Raw genomic sequence first — 15815 nt, 5'->3', positions numbered from 1 at the left:
GGGGGGGGGCAGCGGAGGTGGTGGGTTGCTCCCACCTAGTCGGGCCCTCGCGGCTGGGTGGTGGCGCTCGGCTCGGGTGGATCCCCTGGTGGCGTCTTCAGGCAGCGACGGCGACGGCTGATGCCTCCTAATGCTCCGGGCCTTCGAAGCGGGGGCGAAACACGGTTTCGGGGGGAAGTTGAAGCCGACACGGGTGTCGGTCGTGGCCATGTGCCACTTCTCACTCCGTCGTGGCCATGTGCCACTTCTCACTCCGTCGTGGTGCTTCTTCCTCTTCCATCTTACTCCGGGTGAAAACTCGATCCTCGGATCGGACGGTGGCGACGTTCATGGTCGTACCCTTCCTGGAGGCACCGTCTTGGAGTCCTCAGTCCGGCATGTCCGTTACACATCCTTCCGGACGATCGCTCCTCGTGGTGGTGTTCTCCGTCTGCTCTTAGTGGTTTAGTTTTGCTCATCTTTTAGGTGCTTTGTAGTCGTTGTGGTTGTGTGTCGGTGCCCGGCATTCATGTATCTTGTCTTGGGTGTGTGGTGTGCGTTTGAATCGGATGCTTTGTTGTTGTGGTTTGTGCTTTATAATATAAAGCGGGGAAACCCTTTTTCGGAGTGTGCACGTCCTGAGCGACGTTGCTCCCAGTTGGTTCTTGGATACTGGCCAGCTGGTTGGGACAAGTTTCGTCCATGGCTTATGCAGGTTTGGATAAAGACAAAGTGCAGGAACGACGTCCCTCACGATTCTTGACAGTTGACACGGTTACAGTTGTTCAAACTGAAGCCAATCAACTCGAGATACATGTAGCCCGAACGAGACTTGAGACTTGGTTATGTCGCAATCGATAATATATTTATGAGATCTTATATATTGAGATCTGAGCAAAAGTATTTTTTTTCGTAAATGTTATGTTACTTGACTAAGACTTGATTAAGTCACAATCAAGTGAGGCCTAGCCACATCCTTCTTGGATAGTGGACAGCTGGTTCGGGGAAGTTTCATCTATGGCTTGTGCATGGTTGGAAAAGACAAAGTGCAAGAACGACGTCCCTCGCCAGTCTTAGACAGTTGCCACGGTTAGAGCATCTACAGCTGGACTTGTCAAATCTGATCCCTCAAACACCGCAGACGCGTCCAGGCGCGTCCGCGGACAGTGACCGATCACCCCTAAAAAACGCATTCCACATCCGGATACCTCAAATACATATTATTACCTGCAACATGAAACCTAATCTATGCGGAGATCGTCCGGTTCCGCTCCCCGCTCGCCAGGTTGTGCCTTGTCCATGCCGGCTGCGCTCCTCAAAGTGTTGGGCCGGTCGCCGGCAAGGTAGGATAGGGCATGGGACACGAGCTGGCTCACGGGACTCAAGGCCCCGCCGTCTCCCTTGCCCTACTCTTCCTCGTCGGGAACCCGAACCCGAATGGTGCCGGTGGATGTTAGATCGATGATGGATTCGTCCGGGGACGAGCCACCGACGACCACCACGATGCGGTTGCGGCGCCCGGACTGATGCACCATATGTTGCGCCGAAGAATGTGACTCCATCTCACCGACGTCCGCCGTCGCGAGGGCTGCCGTCGCGCCTCCCGCGCCCGGTGCCTTGCATGGCGTGCACGCCGTACCATGGCCTCATGGGATGATGGTGCGTCCCCAATATCGGCGCGCTACCGGAGGGGTTGCGCCTCCGCCAGCGTGTTCGGACGCCACATGGACCGCATGGCCTCCAGCGAGGCAGCTACGGCCGGCCTTGCGCCGGATCCATGCCCCATTTGGGCGGACGGAATGGATCCCCAACGGATGGAGTTCGAGCGCAGCCGTCCGCAGGCCTCCCCTCTCGAGCGCGGCTGAGCGCAAGCCGGACGGCCATCTCCTCCTTGGGGCCGTGCGGGATGAGCTTGGGGTTGACGGATATAGAGGTGAAGGACTCGGATCCGCTGCCCGCTATGTCGGAGATGACCGGAAGGAGTCGGAGACGAGTTTGGGTGGCACATGGGGAGTGAAGGGGAGGGGAGTGAAGTGGCTAGGGTTTGGTCCGGCTAGCGGATGAAAATTTTATGTGGGGTCGGGTGGGCCAGCGTGGGTCGGGGCCAACGTGGCGGGCGTGCACGGCGTGCCCAGGTGCCCCATATTTGGACTGGATATGAGGCCGGTCAGCCCGGCAGTTTGAAGGGTCTGTCTGGATCAAAAAATCGTGACCGGACAGTGACCTGGCGGCCCGCCCGAACGTATGAGGCGGGTTTGAGAGGTCCGGTTGTAGATACTCTTGTTCAAACTGAAGCCAAACAACTTGAGAAACATGCAGCCGGTCCATGTCCTCGACATTGCACGAACCTGTAGGTCAACAACCAAGTTTTCGCCATGCATGCATGCATATATCTGAACCTAGCACTCACGCGGCAAGGCAATTACAAGCACTAGTTTTTAGGGGCACACGGGTGATCGAGCATTTGGTAAGTAAATTACGTACGCCGTGCGATGTCATCACAATGGTTTACTTAGGGTGGAGTAGACCCTCAGTCCAAGCTAACAAAATGGCGGTTTGTTTGCCATACCCCACCAACTTGGCACCCACGGCACCTCGTCGCAAACCTATATATAACTACGCCGCACCGGCCGATCAACATTCCTTCTCGCTTCTTAGTTCTCTCAGACCACAGACAAACTAAGCTGTGGAAGGACCGGAGGAAATCGAGGGATCAAAATCCACAAGCGAATTCATGGGAGCCGGGATGAAGCACACGATGGAGGAGGAGGCAACTGTGTCGCTGGCGCTGTCCCTCAGCACGGACTCGGCGCCTTCCGCCGGGACGTCTTCCGACTCGGGCGCCGGTGCGCCGGCCAAGCGCAGGAGGGGCGCCGTGGTGGTAACCTCGGGGGAGGGGGAGTTCGTGTGCAAGACGCGCGGCCGGGCCTTCGCTACGTTCCAGGCGCTGGGCGGGCACCGCACCAGCCACCTCCGCGGCCGCCACGGGCTGGAGCTCGGCGTCGGCGTCACCAGAGCCATCAAGGAACGGAAAAAACGCGAGGAGAAACAACACCAGTGTCACATCTGCGGGCTGGGCTTCGAGATGGGCCAGGCGCTGGGAGGGCACATGAGGCGGCACCGTGAGCAGATGGCCCTGCACGGCGCCGACTATCGCTGGGTCGCGCTGCTGCCGGGTCAGGAGGTGGCGGGGCACCATGCCGCCGCCGACCAGCCGCCCGTCCTGCTCGACCTGTTCACCTAGGCAACTAGCTGAAAGAAGATACGCTTCTGTTTCCTAATGCGTCGACGGACGTGTAAATACTAGTAATGACATAGTGTATACTGTATAGGTTCATTAATTGGTTGATCTTGTAATCACGAATTCATATATAGCTCATTCGAGTTTCGGTTGTTGGGAATTTTGCTCGGTCTGAATCGTGCATAGAAGAAAATTATTTTGTTCGTCCGACCATGCGTCCCACTCATGCGAATGCAATGATTCAATGGATCTCTCTTGCTGTGATCAGAAATCTCCCCTTGGACCCATCAGATTGCGGTTCCACGAATACGTACATTTTATCAATATATGCTTCCAGCATGCCGTGTGTACTGCCCATGGCAGTGACTGATTACGTACACGTACGGCCGTGTCGCCTTGGTGTGTACGCCCTTGTACTACGTACATATACACTCGTTATCAGGCCAGTGCCGGTCCATTTCAATCATAAATAATGCATGTTCAGCAACTTACACACAAGTTGTGCATCCCAATTTGCCTTTTCCTTTTCCATCCAATTCATTACATGTCAATACCACAAGTCTGACAACAAGCAGGGGTGCACTTGGCCACCAAAATTGGCTTACACATATCACAAAAAAATTAACCATACGAGCAGACCATGTTAATTTGGATCCCCATTTGACCTTATATGTGCAGCACACATTATGAACACACATAATCTGGAATTAGTCAGATAAGTTACTGCCATACAAAATACATTTATCACAATATATTTATCAAATTGGTACAGCTGAAATGGAACATCCAATACTGTCATAGAACACACACGTACGTCGGTGCTTACTTGCTCTCGCTCTCTGGAAAAGGGAAAAACACAAATTAGTACTTACACCGCTCCACTAAAGTGATCGAACCAAAGCAGCACAGTAGTCGGTTTTGTTAGCTTGTGCCCATGCGTGCAATGCCGACCCATTACAAAAATCTCAACCTAGTCCACGTACCCTGCTGCCCTGCAAGAAACCGCGACGCTGTTGCACATGCTACATGCATATATCGTCAGGTGCACTGCACATTGCGAGAGCGACGTGCTAGGCAATTTCCTCCCGTCGCATTGACGGACTCGACTATTTTAAGGGTGTGCGGGGGCACATCATCGAATGTGAGGTGCTTCGGTTAATTGCTCATCAACCCTGATTTTCTTAGCCAACAAGACTTGCATATTTCGGTTAGGCACCAACTCACTTCCACTGCCAGTAAGTATGAACGGTACAGGTATTCATACCGGCCAGAGAGAGGACAATGGGCGGTGTGGTAGCCGTATATATACATGTGCTATAATCTGGCTTACTTCATGTCCTGAGCGACGTTGCTCCCAGTTGGTTCTTGGATACTGGCCAGCTGGTTCGGACGAGCTTCGTCCATGGCTTATGCAGGTTTGGATAAAGACAAAGTGCATGCAGCAACGACGTCCCTCGCGAGTCTTGACAGTCGACACGGTTATGCCTGTTCAAACTGAAGCCAGTCAACTCGAGATACATGCAGCCCGTCCACGTCCACGTCCATGTCCTGGGCATGCAGGTCAACGACCAAGTCTTCACCGTCCATGCGTGCAAGATACTGAGTATTTTCACGGGCAAGCATCCAAATCATGCATGTAATTACTCACGCGGCAAGGTAATTACTAGCACTAGTTTTTAGGGGCACACAGGTGATCGAGCATTTGGTTTACTTAAGATAGGACCAAAGCTGCGCACTCGGTAAGTAAACTACGCCGTGCGGTGTCATCACAATTGCTTTTCAGTGGAAGCAAACAAAATGGCGGTTTGTCTGCCATACCCCCACCAACTTGGCACCCACGCTACCGCGTCGTAAACCTATATATAACCACGCCGCCCCGTCGGATCAACATTCTTTCCCGCTTCTTCTCTCACACGACAGCAAGTTAAGCTGGGGAAGCCCACGAAGGACGGGAAATCGAGGGATCAAAATCCACAAACCAATCCACTGAGGCTGGGATGAAGCGCGCGAGGGAGGAGGAACCAAAACCAACCATGTCGCTGGCGCTGTCCCTGGGCACGGACTCGGCGCCTTCCGCCGGGACGTCCTCCGACTCGGGCGCCGGTGCGCCGGCCAAGCGCAGGAGGGGCGCCGTGGTGGCGACGTCGGGGGAGGGGGAGTTCGTGTGCAAGACGTGCGGCCGCACCTTCGCGACGTTCCAGGCGCTGGGCGGGCACCGGACCAGCCACCTCCGTGGCCTCCATGGGCTGGAGCTCGGCGTCGGCGTCGCCAGAGCCATCAAGGAACGGAAAAAGCGCGAGGAGAAACAACACGAGTGCCACATCTGCGGGCTCGGCTTCGAGGTGGGACAGGCGCTCGGAGGGCACATGAGGCGGCACCGTGAGCAGATGGCGCCGCGCGGCGCCGACGATCGCTGGGTCGCACTGCTGCCGGATCAGGAGGTGGCGGGGCACCATGCCGCCGCCGACCAGCCGCCGCCCGTCTTGCTCCAGCTGTTCGTCTAGGCTGGAAAGAAGGAGATACGCTTCGTTTCCTAATGCGTGAATTAATGGACATGTAAATATGGCGTATATAGGTTCATTGGGCGATCTTGTATTACGAATTCATAGCTATAGCTAGCTTGTTAGAGTTTCGGTCATTGGAAATTTTGCTCGGTCTGGATCGTCGTTCATTCATTGGTTTCACTCGAAACTAAGAAAATTATTTTGTATATTCCACCATCCGGCTCCTGCGAATGCAATGATTATATTGAATGAAACTTCCCGGCCGGCCGGGGTGGTTCCGTTTTAGCTCGTCGGAAGCGGCAGCGGCCACGGCATTGACTGACTACGTACCCATACACTGGAGTAGTGGTCAGGTCAGTGCCGGCCTGTTTCGCACGCGTGCAGCTGGCCAACTAGGCAAGCACTAATTAAGGTGGCCGGCCTATTCATTCAAACGGTACGATAAGCATTTGACCAACAGATGGCAAGTTGCAGATTCCCTTCAAGAGATTGGCAAGTGGCACATTGTGCTCGATCCCTCCCTTTTCATTCCTACGAAGTACTGTACATACACAATGAGAACGTAGCGGTACGTGCTCAATTTATGCCTCGAGTACGTACGTAGTCGTGCTCTGCATGACTGCTAGGTAAGCTGCTTGCACAACTAGATATATGCTAGACAGGTTCGGACAAGTTTCGTTGTGAGTGATCCGATAATTACAGGAATGACGGACGTCTCTATCCAAACTATATGCCTGAGTCTGGACAGTTGACGCGGTTAAGCTTGTCATTGGCCGCGTAAAAGCTAATGTCGACATGTCGACGTCCTGGGCATACATCCAACCTGGTCAAAGACGCAGAGTCCTGACCCATGCATATATATATCCAGGTTTAACAGTTTTGGATCGATTAGACGACAAGTATCTTTACCTGGTAAGTGTGAAATTACAGTTTGTAGTCACACGGTAAGGTAATAAAACTACGTACTATAATTGTTTATTGGGAGAGACGGTGGAGTACTGGTATACTACAAGCTATGCATGCACCCGATAAATGACGCGGCAGAGTACGGTGCCATCATCGATCAATGGACGATGAATCCATAACATCCCATGCCGACAATTGCTCCGAGAACATCTGGACATAGCTGGATAAGCCATATTCGTGTGTCTTGGCCTATGAGAAAACACCGTACGTTCACTGTCCATCTTCTGACAGAGACTGTCTAGACTAGAAGTACATCGACCGATGCATCGCTTCTGGTCAGGGCGGTGCGGTGCGCCGTGTGCGGCGACGTCGGTGCATACGTTCTCCCTCCCATGGAACCTCTCCTCGCTACGCCTACACATGCCTTCTCTCCCCAAGTATACCACTGATTAAACAAGTTCATCCACGAAGAACGAGTGATTAGACTAGCACGTAATGGATTACGTTAGCCTGTGCACATGCTGTAGATCCACTACAAAATCCCAAACCGAATGCATCTTGCTTCGTGGTAGCTAGTGCTTGGTGACTAACATGCGTCCTGCTTCCGGTCCTTGGTTTCGATAGGTGGTGGTCAGGACCGCTTCATGGTCGTCCCCTGCAAGAAATTGCGACGCTGCTGCACATACTGACATGCACCGTCAGGTGCAGAAAGAGCACCTCGCGCTCGAGAGCGACGCGCCAGGCAATTTCCGCTCTTCCCACGAAACCATTATAGTACTATTTCGAGTGTCTGTTGAGCACATGATTGGATTCCGAGGTGCTTAGATTGGTCATCAAGCAAGATTTTCTTAGCCAACAAGACTCACACAGAAGCGCGCTTAATTTAATTTGCACTGACTAAGAAGCGTGCAAACCTTGTGCTAGGACACAAACTCTGCATGCAGTGGGCAAATTATGCGGTACGGTGGTGCCACCATCGAGCAATCGATCCATAATACCAGTCCTTGTGTTTCTGGAACGGAACGGAGTACTGCGTTACGTTACTGCTGAAGACATGCATGACTCGGGTAAAACAGTGGGCGTAATTAACTGTCATGTTGCAACACTGTTTGCCCATGTGCTGACAGAGACTAACTAGCACATATACCAACCAATAGATACATCGGCTCTCTGGTCCTATCTAGATGCATGCGAGGCGACGTCGGTGCTTACGTGCTCTACCTTTCATGGAAAAGCAGAGCTCAGCACAACACAAATGCCTTTTCCCAAGTAGTACCTGTACTAAGTAAACAACTACACGATGAAAAAGTAACCAAACAACTGAATGAATAAGCAATTCTCAAAAAAAAAAAAACTGAATGAATAAGCAGACGTAACCAAACGACTGAAGCAGTGCGTAATCCATTGCTTTGCGTTGCTTCTGCACTGCATGCTTGGTCGCCGGTAGGCACATCTTGCTTTTAGTCGTCGATAGGCGGTCTGCTTCCTTGCCCAACAAGAAATTGCGACGCTGTTGCACATGCATCATCAATCACAATGCGAGTGTGACGCACTAGCCAGTTTCATCATCAACAGACTCGGCCTCAAAACCTTAGGATTTCTTTACGACAAACTATTTCATACACGTTTACGATAAACTATTTTAAAGTATATATGTTGGGCACAAAGATGTAGGCAAGATTTGCTTCACCGTGAAGGCTTAGTGTGTCACAAATTTACATTCACATAGGCATCAATTCACATTACACTACCAACAAGTAGGAACGGTAGATGTATTCATACCAGCAAAAGAGAAGGGAAATGGCTTCAAAAATTCACATAGAGATGATTCGCAACAACCAGATAAAGCAGTACGAAATTTAACCCAGCAAATGGACAAAGTACCTTCTATTTCTACTCAAGTATAACCTATAGGATGACGACCATTCCAAAATGCCGTAGAAGATGAGAAGCCATGTTATAAGGCCAAAACTTGAGATTTGAAGCCAATTCCGTTGAATACAAATGTACCATTCAGCGGCACAAACTGCTTGGTCACCATCTGAAGAAGGGGGGGACAACACGTCAGTAAGATAAAGTGCGCCCACACAAGATACTACCAACATACCCGCGGTTGATAAATGTCAGTGAAGAAAGGACACCATACCTTGAATAGTTCCTGGGAGGCCACTCCGCCAATAAAGGCAGCGGCAGGTTGAATCTCTGCACCCGCAAAATGGCACACTTGAGTAACCAGGTCTTCAGACAAGGATGCTCCCTTCAAACCCATGTCATTTAGCACCGAGATAGCAGCTACCTTCAGCCTAGGAACATCCTCAACAATCTCACTAGTGAACCTAGTGCTATATCAGTATTATAAAAACAGGATCAACATTAAAAGCATGACATAGTGATTATCACCATAAGTTGGTGCTTCAAATCACTTGGGTGAGTTTTGCTTGGTATGATATTTAAAGTTGCCATATAAATGTCAATAAAATATACTATTTTACTGCCATCTTAATGTAACTTGTTACAAAGTCATCATGTCATATGAAAAAGTTAAAGATGTCATTTATAAATAAAGTTGTGGGTAAAAATGAAAATAAATGTGTATGTCACCACAGTTGCCATCCAAGAAAAATAAAGTAAATGCATTAACAAGATGACAAGTTGCCATCTAACTGACAATGAAGCACACAATTCATACAACACCAAAGTGTGGAATGTGTTCATCTGGTATGATAGTGAAAAGTTGTCATCCAGAATTTCACAGTGCACATTAAGATTGCCATCCAAAAGCAAGTAAATGCATCAACGTTTTCATTGCGTACTAAAATGAAAGTTGCCATACGGATATCAGCTAAGTACAGAAAATTCATCTGGTGTGACAATGAAGAGTTGCCATCCAAAATTGTACAGTGCACATTAAAATTGACATCAAAGCAAGTAAATGCATCAACCGAGACTTGTGGTCATTGCGTACTAAAATGAAAGTTGATATCAGCTAAGTACAGAAAATCCATGCATCATACTTTGGGATGAGCTACAAACGGATGATGACAATGAAAAGGTTGCCATCCATAACAATATGGTCGGCACTAAAATTGCCATACAGATCCAGTTAGTTGAGTAAAATGTTGTATCGAAATTGGCATTGTGTTTGCTAACAAATCCACAAAGTCCTAAATCTCTACATCAACCAACAGGTCTCTAGCAACCAACCCCGCTGGATGTAACCATACCACACTGGATCTAACAGTGACAACGTCGATTTGAACCAAATAACTTAACAAATTAACATCACAACGACTGCTGAAAAGGAATATTACAACTAGCAGATGCCCGCGCAATAAAATAAGGTAAACCACGGTGCATTTCTACCATCAACGACCACCCACAAAAGACCACGCAAGCCAGCAGCAACTGCCACGACACAAACCCCATGGGACAATCAAAATTGCGCGGCACGGGATTCAGCATAAGCGCACGACAAATTGGGGGTGGTACCGACTAACCTCTACGGGTAGAAGAAGCTTCCACAGTTGATGGAGATGATTTTCCCGACGAGCAATGCCCGTGTTTATGCGACTTTGCGACAAGCCCCCGGCAACCTTCAGCGCCTCACAGACGACAAGACCGGCCGGCAGAAGATCTTCGCACCGGATGAAAAGAGAACAAAATTCGTGGCAGAATCACGAGCCCCAGCCAACAAAAATGGCGTACGGAGGAGATATCCATCGACTCCCAACCCCTTGTCGATGAGCCGCCAGAGACACGGATAGAAGGGGTGGTTGGATTAGAGCGCTAGAGCGGGCGGATAAGAATGAATGGGAAGGTGAATGGGAGCAGGAGGGGGAGGGAAGGGGAAATGGGAGCCTGCTCCGGTGGTTTCGCCGTAGTGGACGCCAACTGCCCGATGAAGTGGACGCAAGGGGGTGTGGGGAGGCATTCATGGCAAGGGGCCGTTAGCCCGAACGGCGGTGGCTGTCCTACGTGGCAACAATCAGACGCCAAGATTCGTGCAAAGTTGACGAACTGCTCCTCGCGTGGTAGGCCCGAAAACGCAAAAAAAGGCACGTTCGGATGTTATTGATTCCGTAATGAATTCGCCCTCCCAATATAGCAATGAGTTGCACGATTTGTGTGGCAACAAAGGTGTCAAAGACTAGCCAACCTGATAGTGCATCGTGGGCATTTCTAATTAATCCCCAATAACTAGTTAGAGGAGTAAAATCCCGGTTATACCTCTATACTCGGCTGCTGCGAATCTCCCTATATTTACTCCACCGCTCGACGACCGAGTAAAAAATCTCGCTCTCTCTTCCCCTCCACTTCCTCCCTCCCCCCCTCCCCCCACCGCCGTTCCCCCCTGCCTCCTCTCCACCCAATGGCTAGACGCGGTGGCCGAAGGTCCTTGCCGCCGATCCGCAGCAGATCCGCCATGCCCGTGGTTTGTCGTCTAGGGGCACATCCTCAATCCTCCCACTCCCACCTGGTTCGTCGACTTCTTGGATCTTCCTTCGCCGCGGCTGCCATAGAGGACATACTTCTGTGTCCGGCAACGGTTGTGGGGGACATGGGTGGTGGATATCACCGATCGGGAGACCCACTAGAGAAAGTGGGCCGGATCATTCCACACGGCCGAGGTCGCGGCGATGGAATACGACCGGTGTCAAGTCTGGTTCCATGGCTCTGCCGCGAAGCTGAACTTCCTGTTTAGGATGGCGTCGGTCCATCTCATCCCACTGGAGCCGGGTGTGGTGAGCGCAGCCATGGCTCGGGAGGACCCAGAGGGGAGGAAGTGCCTCGAGGCGGAGGCCGCCGACGAGGCGTACATGGAGGATATCCGCCGCCAGTAACCCCGAGCTCATGGAGGCAGAGCGGGCGATATATTCACCGACAATGACGGGGAGGTCATCGTCATCTCCGACGACGTGGTGCAAGGCGGCGAGGAGGCCGGCAAGGAGGGCGGAGAAGAGGATATCGACGTCGAGGAGTGGTGGAGTATGTTCCCCGACTGCGACGACGACGACACCAGCCCGGACGCATGTCTCGCCGACTGTGGCCTCTCGGGAAAGATGGGCTCGACCTCCACTATGGCCGATGAAGATGAGTAGTAGTCTAGTGTCGTTTAAGTTTAGTGTAGTTTAAGTTTGAATTTATGTTAAATGTTCGGTTGCCAAGACTATCTATGTTGAATTTATGTTTAAATGTATGCAAATTTTGGTTGAAACTAGGTTGAATTTATGCAAAATTATGTTTTACTCCACTAACTTTAGGGGACCGGTTAGAACCGGCCAAAATTTAGTTGAGCATAAATACAAGCAAATTTTAGATGTAAAATTGTAAGTTTCAACGACCGAAACTTTAAACTTACTATGCCCTCGTGCGGGATTCCACAACTTCGCAAATCGCGAGGCAATCGAGCAGCTGGGCACGGCTTGGCAGGTGTGTGCTTGGTGCGAATGGTTCAACGTGGTGGCTTTTGGTTAGCTAGACGGATGTCTGGATACTCCCAAATCCCCCTCCCCCCCTCCTTTGTGAGAGTTTGGACGTCCAAACATGTTTTTGGACACTTGGAGGATATAATTAGATGGCAAAAAGTGTTCGGACTCCCGCAAATGATATGTAAGGGTGATTTGAGGATATAATCTGGCTTTAATTACTTGATGTCCCAATCGACGTTGCTCCTGGTTAGTTCTTGGATAGTGGACAGCTGGTTCGGACAAGTTTCGTCCATGCCTTGTGCAGGTTCCGCACTTGACACGGTTATGCCTGTCCAAACTGAAGCCAATCATCAATATGCAGCCGGTCCACGGGCATCGAATCTGCAGGTCAACGACCAAGTCTTCACCATGCATGCATGCATATATCTGAACCTAGCTAGTAGTTTTGGACTGATTAGAAGATACTGAGCATTTTTACAGGCAAGTATGCAAACCATGTGCTCACGCGGCAAGGTAATTACAAGCACTATTTTAGGGAGGGCGCACGGGTGATCCAGCATTTGGTTTACTCCCTCCGTCCCATAAGTGTTAAAAACGTTCTTATATTTGAGACGAAGGGAGTACTTAAGGCATGTACAATGATTGATAAGATAGTTTTATCTTATGTCTTGCATGTAGTTTAGAGATGACAAAAAAAATATGTCTACAGTGGGTCATCTCTTAGTCTCATCTTCAATAACTAGCTATTTCTAAAAGCATGGTAAGACAAATTATGCTAAGATATCATCTCTTTGTCTTCTCTTAAATAAGAGAAAACGAGCTTTCTCTTATGATTTCTCTCTCTTCCACCTCATCAATTATCCTACGTGGCAGTCTTAAGATAGAACCATTGTACATGCCCTTATTATTAACATAGGACCTCAAGCTGCGCACTCGGTAAGTAAATTACGCCGGCGGTGTCATCACAATACTAAGACCCTAGTTTACTAAAAAAAATTGAACTTGACCCTAGTTTACTTAGGGTGGAGTAGATTGCTGAATCTCGGTTGCTTTTCAGTCGAAGCAAACAAAATGGCGGTTAGTTTCCTAGCCTCACACCAACTTGACACCCACGTAACGTAATTAAGCTCCACCAAGCTACCGCGTCGTGCGTAGTACACAGCCGATATATAACCACGCCGCCCCGGCCGATCAACATTCCTTCTCGCTTCTTAGTTCTCTCACACGACAGCAAGCTAAGCTGTGGAAGCCTACCAAGGACAGGAAATCGAAAAGCGAATCCATGGGAGCTGGGATGAAGCGCGCGAGAGGGGAGGAGCCAACTGTGTCGCTGGCGTTGTCGCTTGGCACAGACTCCTCGACGTCTTCTGCCGTGACGTCGCTGAGCACGGACTCGGGCGCCGGTGCGCCGGCCAAGCGCAGGAGGGGCGCCGTGGTGGCGACGTCGGGAGAGGGGGAGTTCGTGTGCAAGACGTGCGGCCGGGCCTTCCCTACGTTCCAGGCGCTGGGCGGGCACCGGACCAGCCACCTCCGCGGCCGCCACGGGCTGGAGCTCGGCGCCGGCGTCGCCAAGGGCATCAAGGAGCGGAAAAAGCAGCGGCACGAGTGCCGCATCTGCGGACTTGGGTTCGAGATGGGCCAGGCACTGGGGGGACACATGAGGCGGCACCGCGAGGAGATAGCAGCACTCAGTGACGCCGGCGACCGGTGGACCGCGCTGCTGCCGGATCAAGAGGAGGCGGGTCACCACCAGGCCGCCGCCGACCAGCCACCCGTCTTGCTCGAGCTGTTCGTCTAGGCAGCTAGCTTAGCTGGAAAGAAGGACGACACGCTTTGTTTCCTAATGTGTGGACGGGCATGTAAATATGACACAGTATATAGGTTCACTAATTGGTTGATCTTGTAATTACGAATTCATCTATAGCTCATTAGAGTTTCGGTTATTGGGAAATTTGCTCGGTCTGAATCGTTCACGGAAGAAAATTATTTTGCTCATTCGACCGTGCATCCCACTCCTCCAAATGCAATAATTCAATCAGGGTGTGGCTAGGTCTCCATAGACTCAGACTTAATCAAGTTTAAGTCAAATGACATAACATGCAAGGAAAAAAAACTTAAGTCTCAGGCGACTGATATTTAGCAATTCCGATTCAATGGCCACGAACACGTACATCTGATCAATATATGCTTCCAGCATGCCGTGCGGACTGCCCACGGCATTGACTGATTACGTACACGTACGGCCGTGTCGTGTCGTGTCGGTGTGTACGCCCTGGTGCTACGTACATATACACTCGTTGTCAGGCCAGTGCCGGTCTATTTCGTATGCAGCTGGCCAAGTAGGCAAGGCCTGTTCAAACGGGACGAATGTTTTTTTTCTTCTTTGAGGAACGATCGAATGGTATATTGTGGCAAGTTGCAGATTCCCTTTAGATTGGCAAGTGGCACGTTGGGCTCGATCTCTCCATTTCCACCCCTATGCCTACGTAAACGACGAGATTGTAGCGGCAGGTACTTACGTGCTCAATTACGCCTCGAATACGTACATAGTCGTGCCTGCGAACTTACTCTGACTGCGCAACTAGCGTGTGTATATGAGCGCTTGCGTTTGTACAGTATTTAAAAAAACTAGCCCGGCCGCCTCAATACTCTCGATCTCAACGCTCGACCCACATGCGAGGTAGTTGCGTCAAAGAATGTTTGCAAAAAAGAAAAAGGAAAAGAGGCACTACGTTGCAAGCTCATGCATGAATGCGAGATGACGTCAGGGCCGGTCCTGAGATTTTGGGGGCCCGGGGCGAAATTAAAACTCCGGGCCCTTAATATGGATATCATAATAACAACAATGAATATACATATATATGAAATATTACCCATAACACTTAAATGAATCCAAAATCATTAAAAGGGCAACCTGGTGCATGTAGCTCCCGCTTGCGCAGGGTCCAGGGAAGGGTCCGACCACTTTGGGTCTATAATAATGCAAATGAAATACATATTACCTTAAAAGAAATTCTTCTCACATTGCTTGATGCAAAGTCATTTATGAGGGGGTTGATGTTAATCTCATCCAATAATTTTTTTCTTGATGCATAATATAGCCAGCCATTTAACCTCCCTGTTTTCTCACAATGCAAGTTAAGTTTACACAGATATTTTACAATGGCTATTATTCTCAACAAAACTTTCTAACACGTTCTTTCTCCTTTGTTATTTGATGATGCAATTCCTTGTCAATAGTTTCCTCTTTCCTTAGTCTCGTCCTCAATTCATTCTACGTGTTCATTTATTAATATGTTCGGCACTATTTTCATGTTCTTTAAGCTTCTCACTAATATGCCTCCAATGTCCTAATCCATCATGTGCTAAGGAACACCGACTCCTACTAGTGCTAGACTTGAAGATCTTACAACAGAAGTAAAAAAAAAAACTTTGTCAACGTCTTTTGAATAAACTAGCCACTTCCAATCATGTTGCTCTCTATTGCTTAATTTTCTATGAATGAGAATATAAAAATTGTCTTCCTGCTTCATCTAAATGGTATCCCATTGTTCCTTTCTCATCGGCTTTTTCTCAACTAAGATGTCTCTTGCTTTATTATCAAATATCTTCCTAATTTCTTGAATCAAAAATTTGACGTGTATGAACAGGTTGTTCATCAAACTACCAGATTGTGCATGTGCATCCAATGAACGACAATATGATATACCCCATGGGGGCCCCTGGATTTGTAATCAGCGGCGGACTAGATTAGTT

General features: G+C 49.8%; 3 protein-coding genes across 3 annotated transcripts; all 3 read left to right on the top strand.

Annotated features, from left to right (window-relative positions):
* The first annotated feature begins 2713 nt into the window (after positions 1-2713).
* LOC119310456 (zinc finger protein ZAT1-like) lies at positions 2714-3223 on the top strand. Its single transcript, XM_037586201.1, has one exon. It carries the CDS (start codon positions 2714-2716, stop codon positions 3221-3223), a length of 510 nt encoding a protein of 169 aa, XP_037442098.1.
* Positions 3224-5160: 1937 nt separating this feature from the next.
* LOC119306597 (zinc finger protein ZAT12-like) lies at positions 5161-5724 on the top strand. The gene has a single exon (XM_037582776.1). It carries the CDS (start codon positions 5218-5220, stop codon positions 5722-5724), a length of 507 nt encoding a protein of 168 aa, XP_037438673.1. The 5' UTR covers positions 5161-5217.
* Positions 5725-13341: 7617 nt separating this feature from the next.
* LOC119306596 (zinc finger protein ZAT5-like) lies at positions 13342-13857 on the top strand. The gene has a single exon (XM_037582775.1). The coding sequence runs from the start codon at positions 13342-13344 to the stop codon at positions 13855-13857; it is 516 nt and encodes a 171-aa protein (XP_037438672.1).
* Positions 13858-15815: the final 1958 nt, after the last annotated feature.

This window comes from Triticum dicoccoides, chromosome 5B (assembly GCF_002162155.2).
Source record: "Triticum dicoccoides isolate Atlit2015 ecotype Zavitan chromosome 5B, WEW_v2.0, whole genome shotgun sequence".
Classification (NCBI taxonomy): domain Eukaryota; kingdom Viridiplantae; phylum Streptophyta; class Magnoliopsida; order Poales; family Poaceae; genus Triticum; species Triticum dicoccoides.
This window is presented reverse-complemented; position numbering and strand designations above follow the sequence as displayed.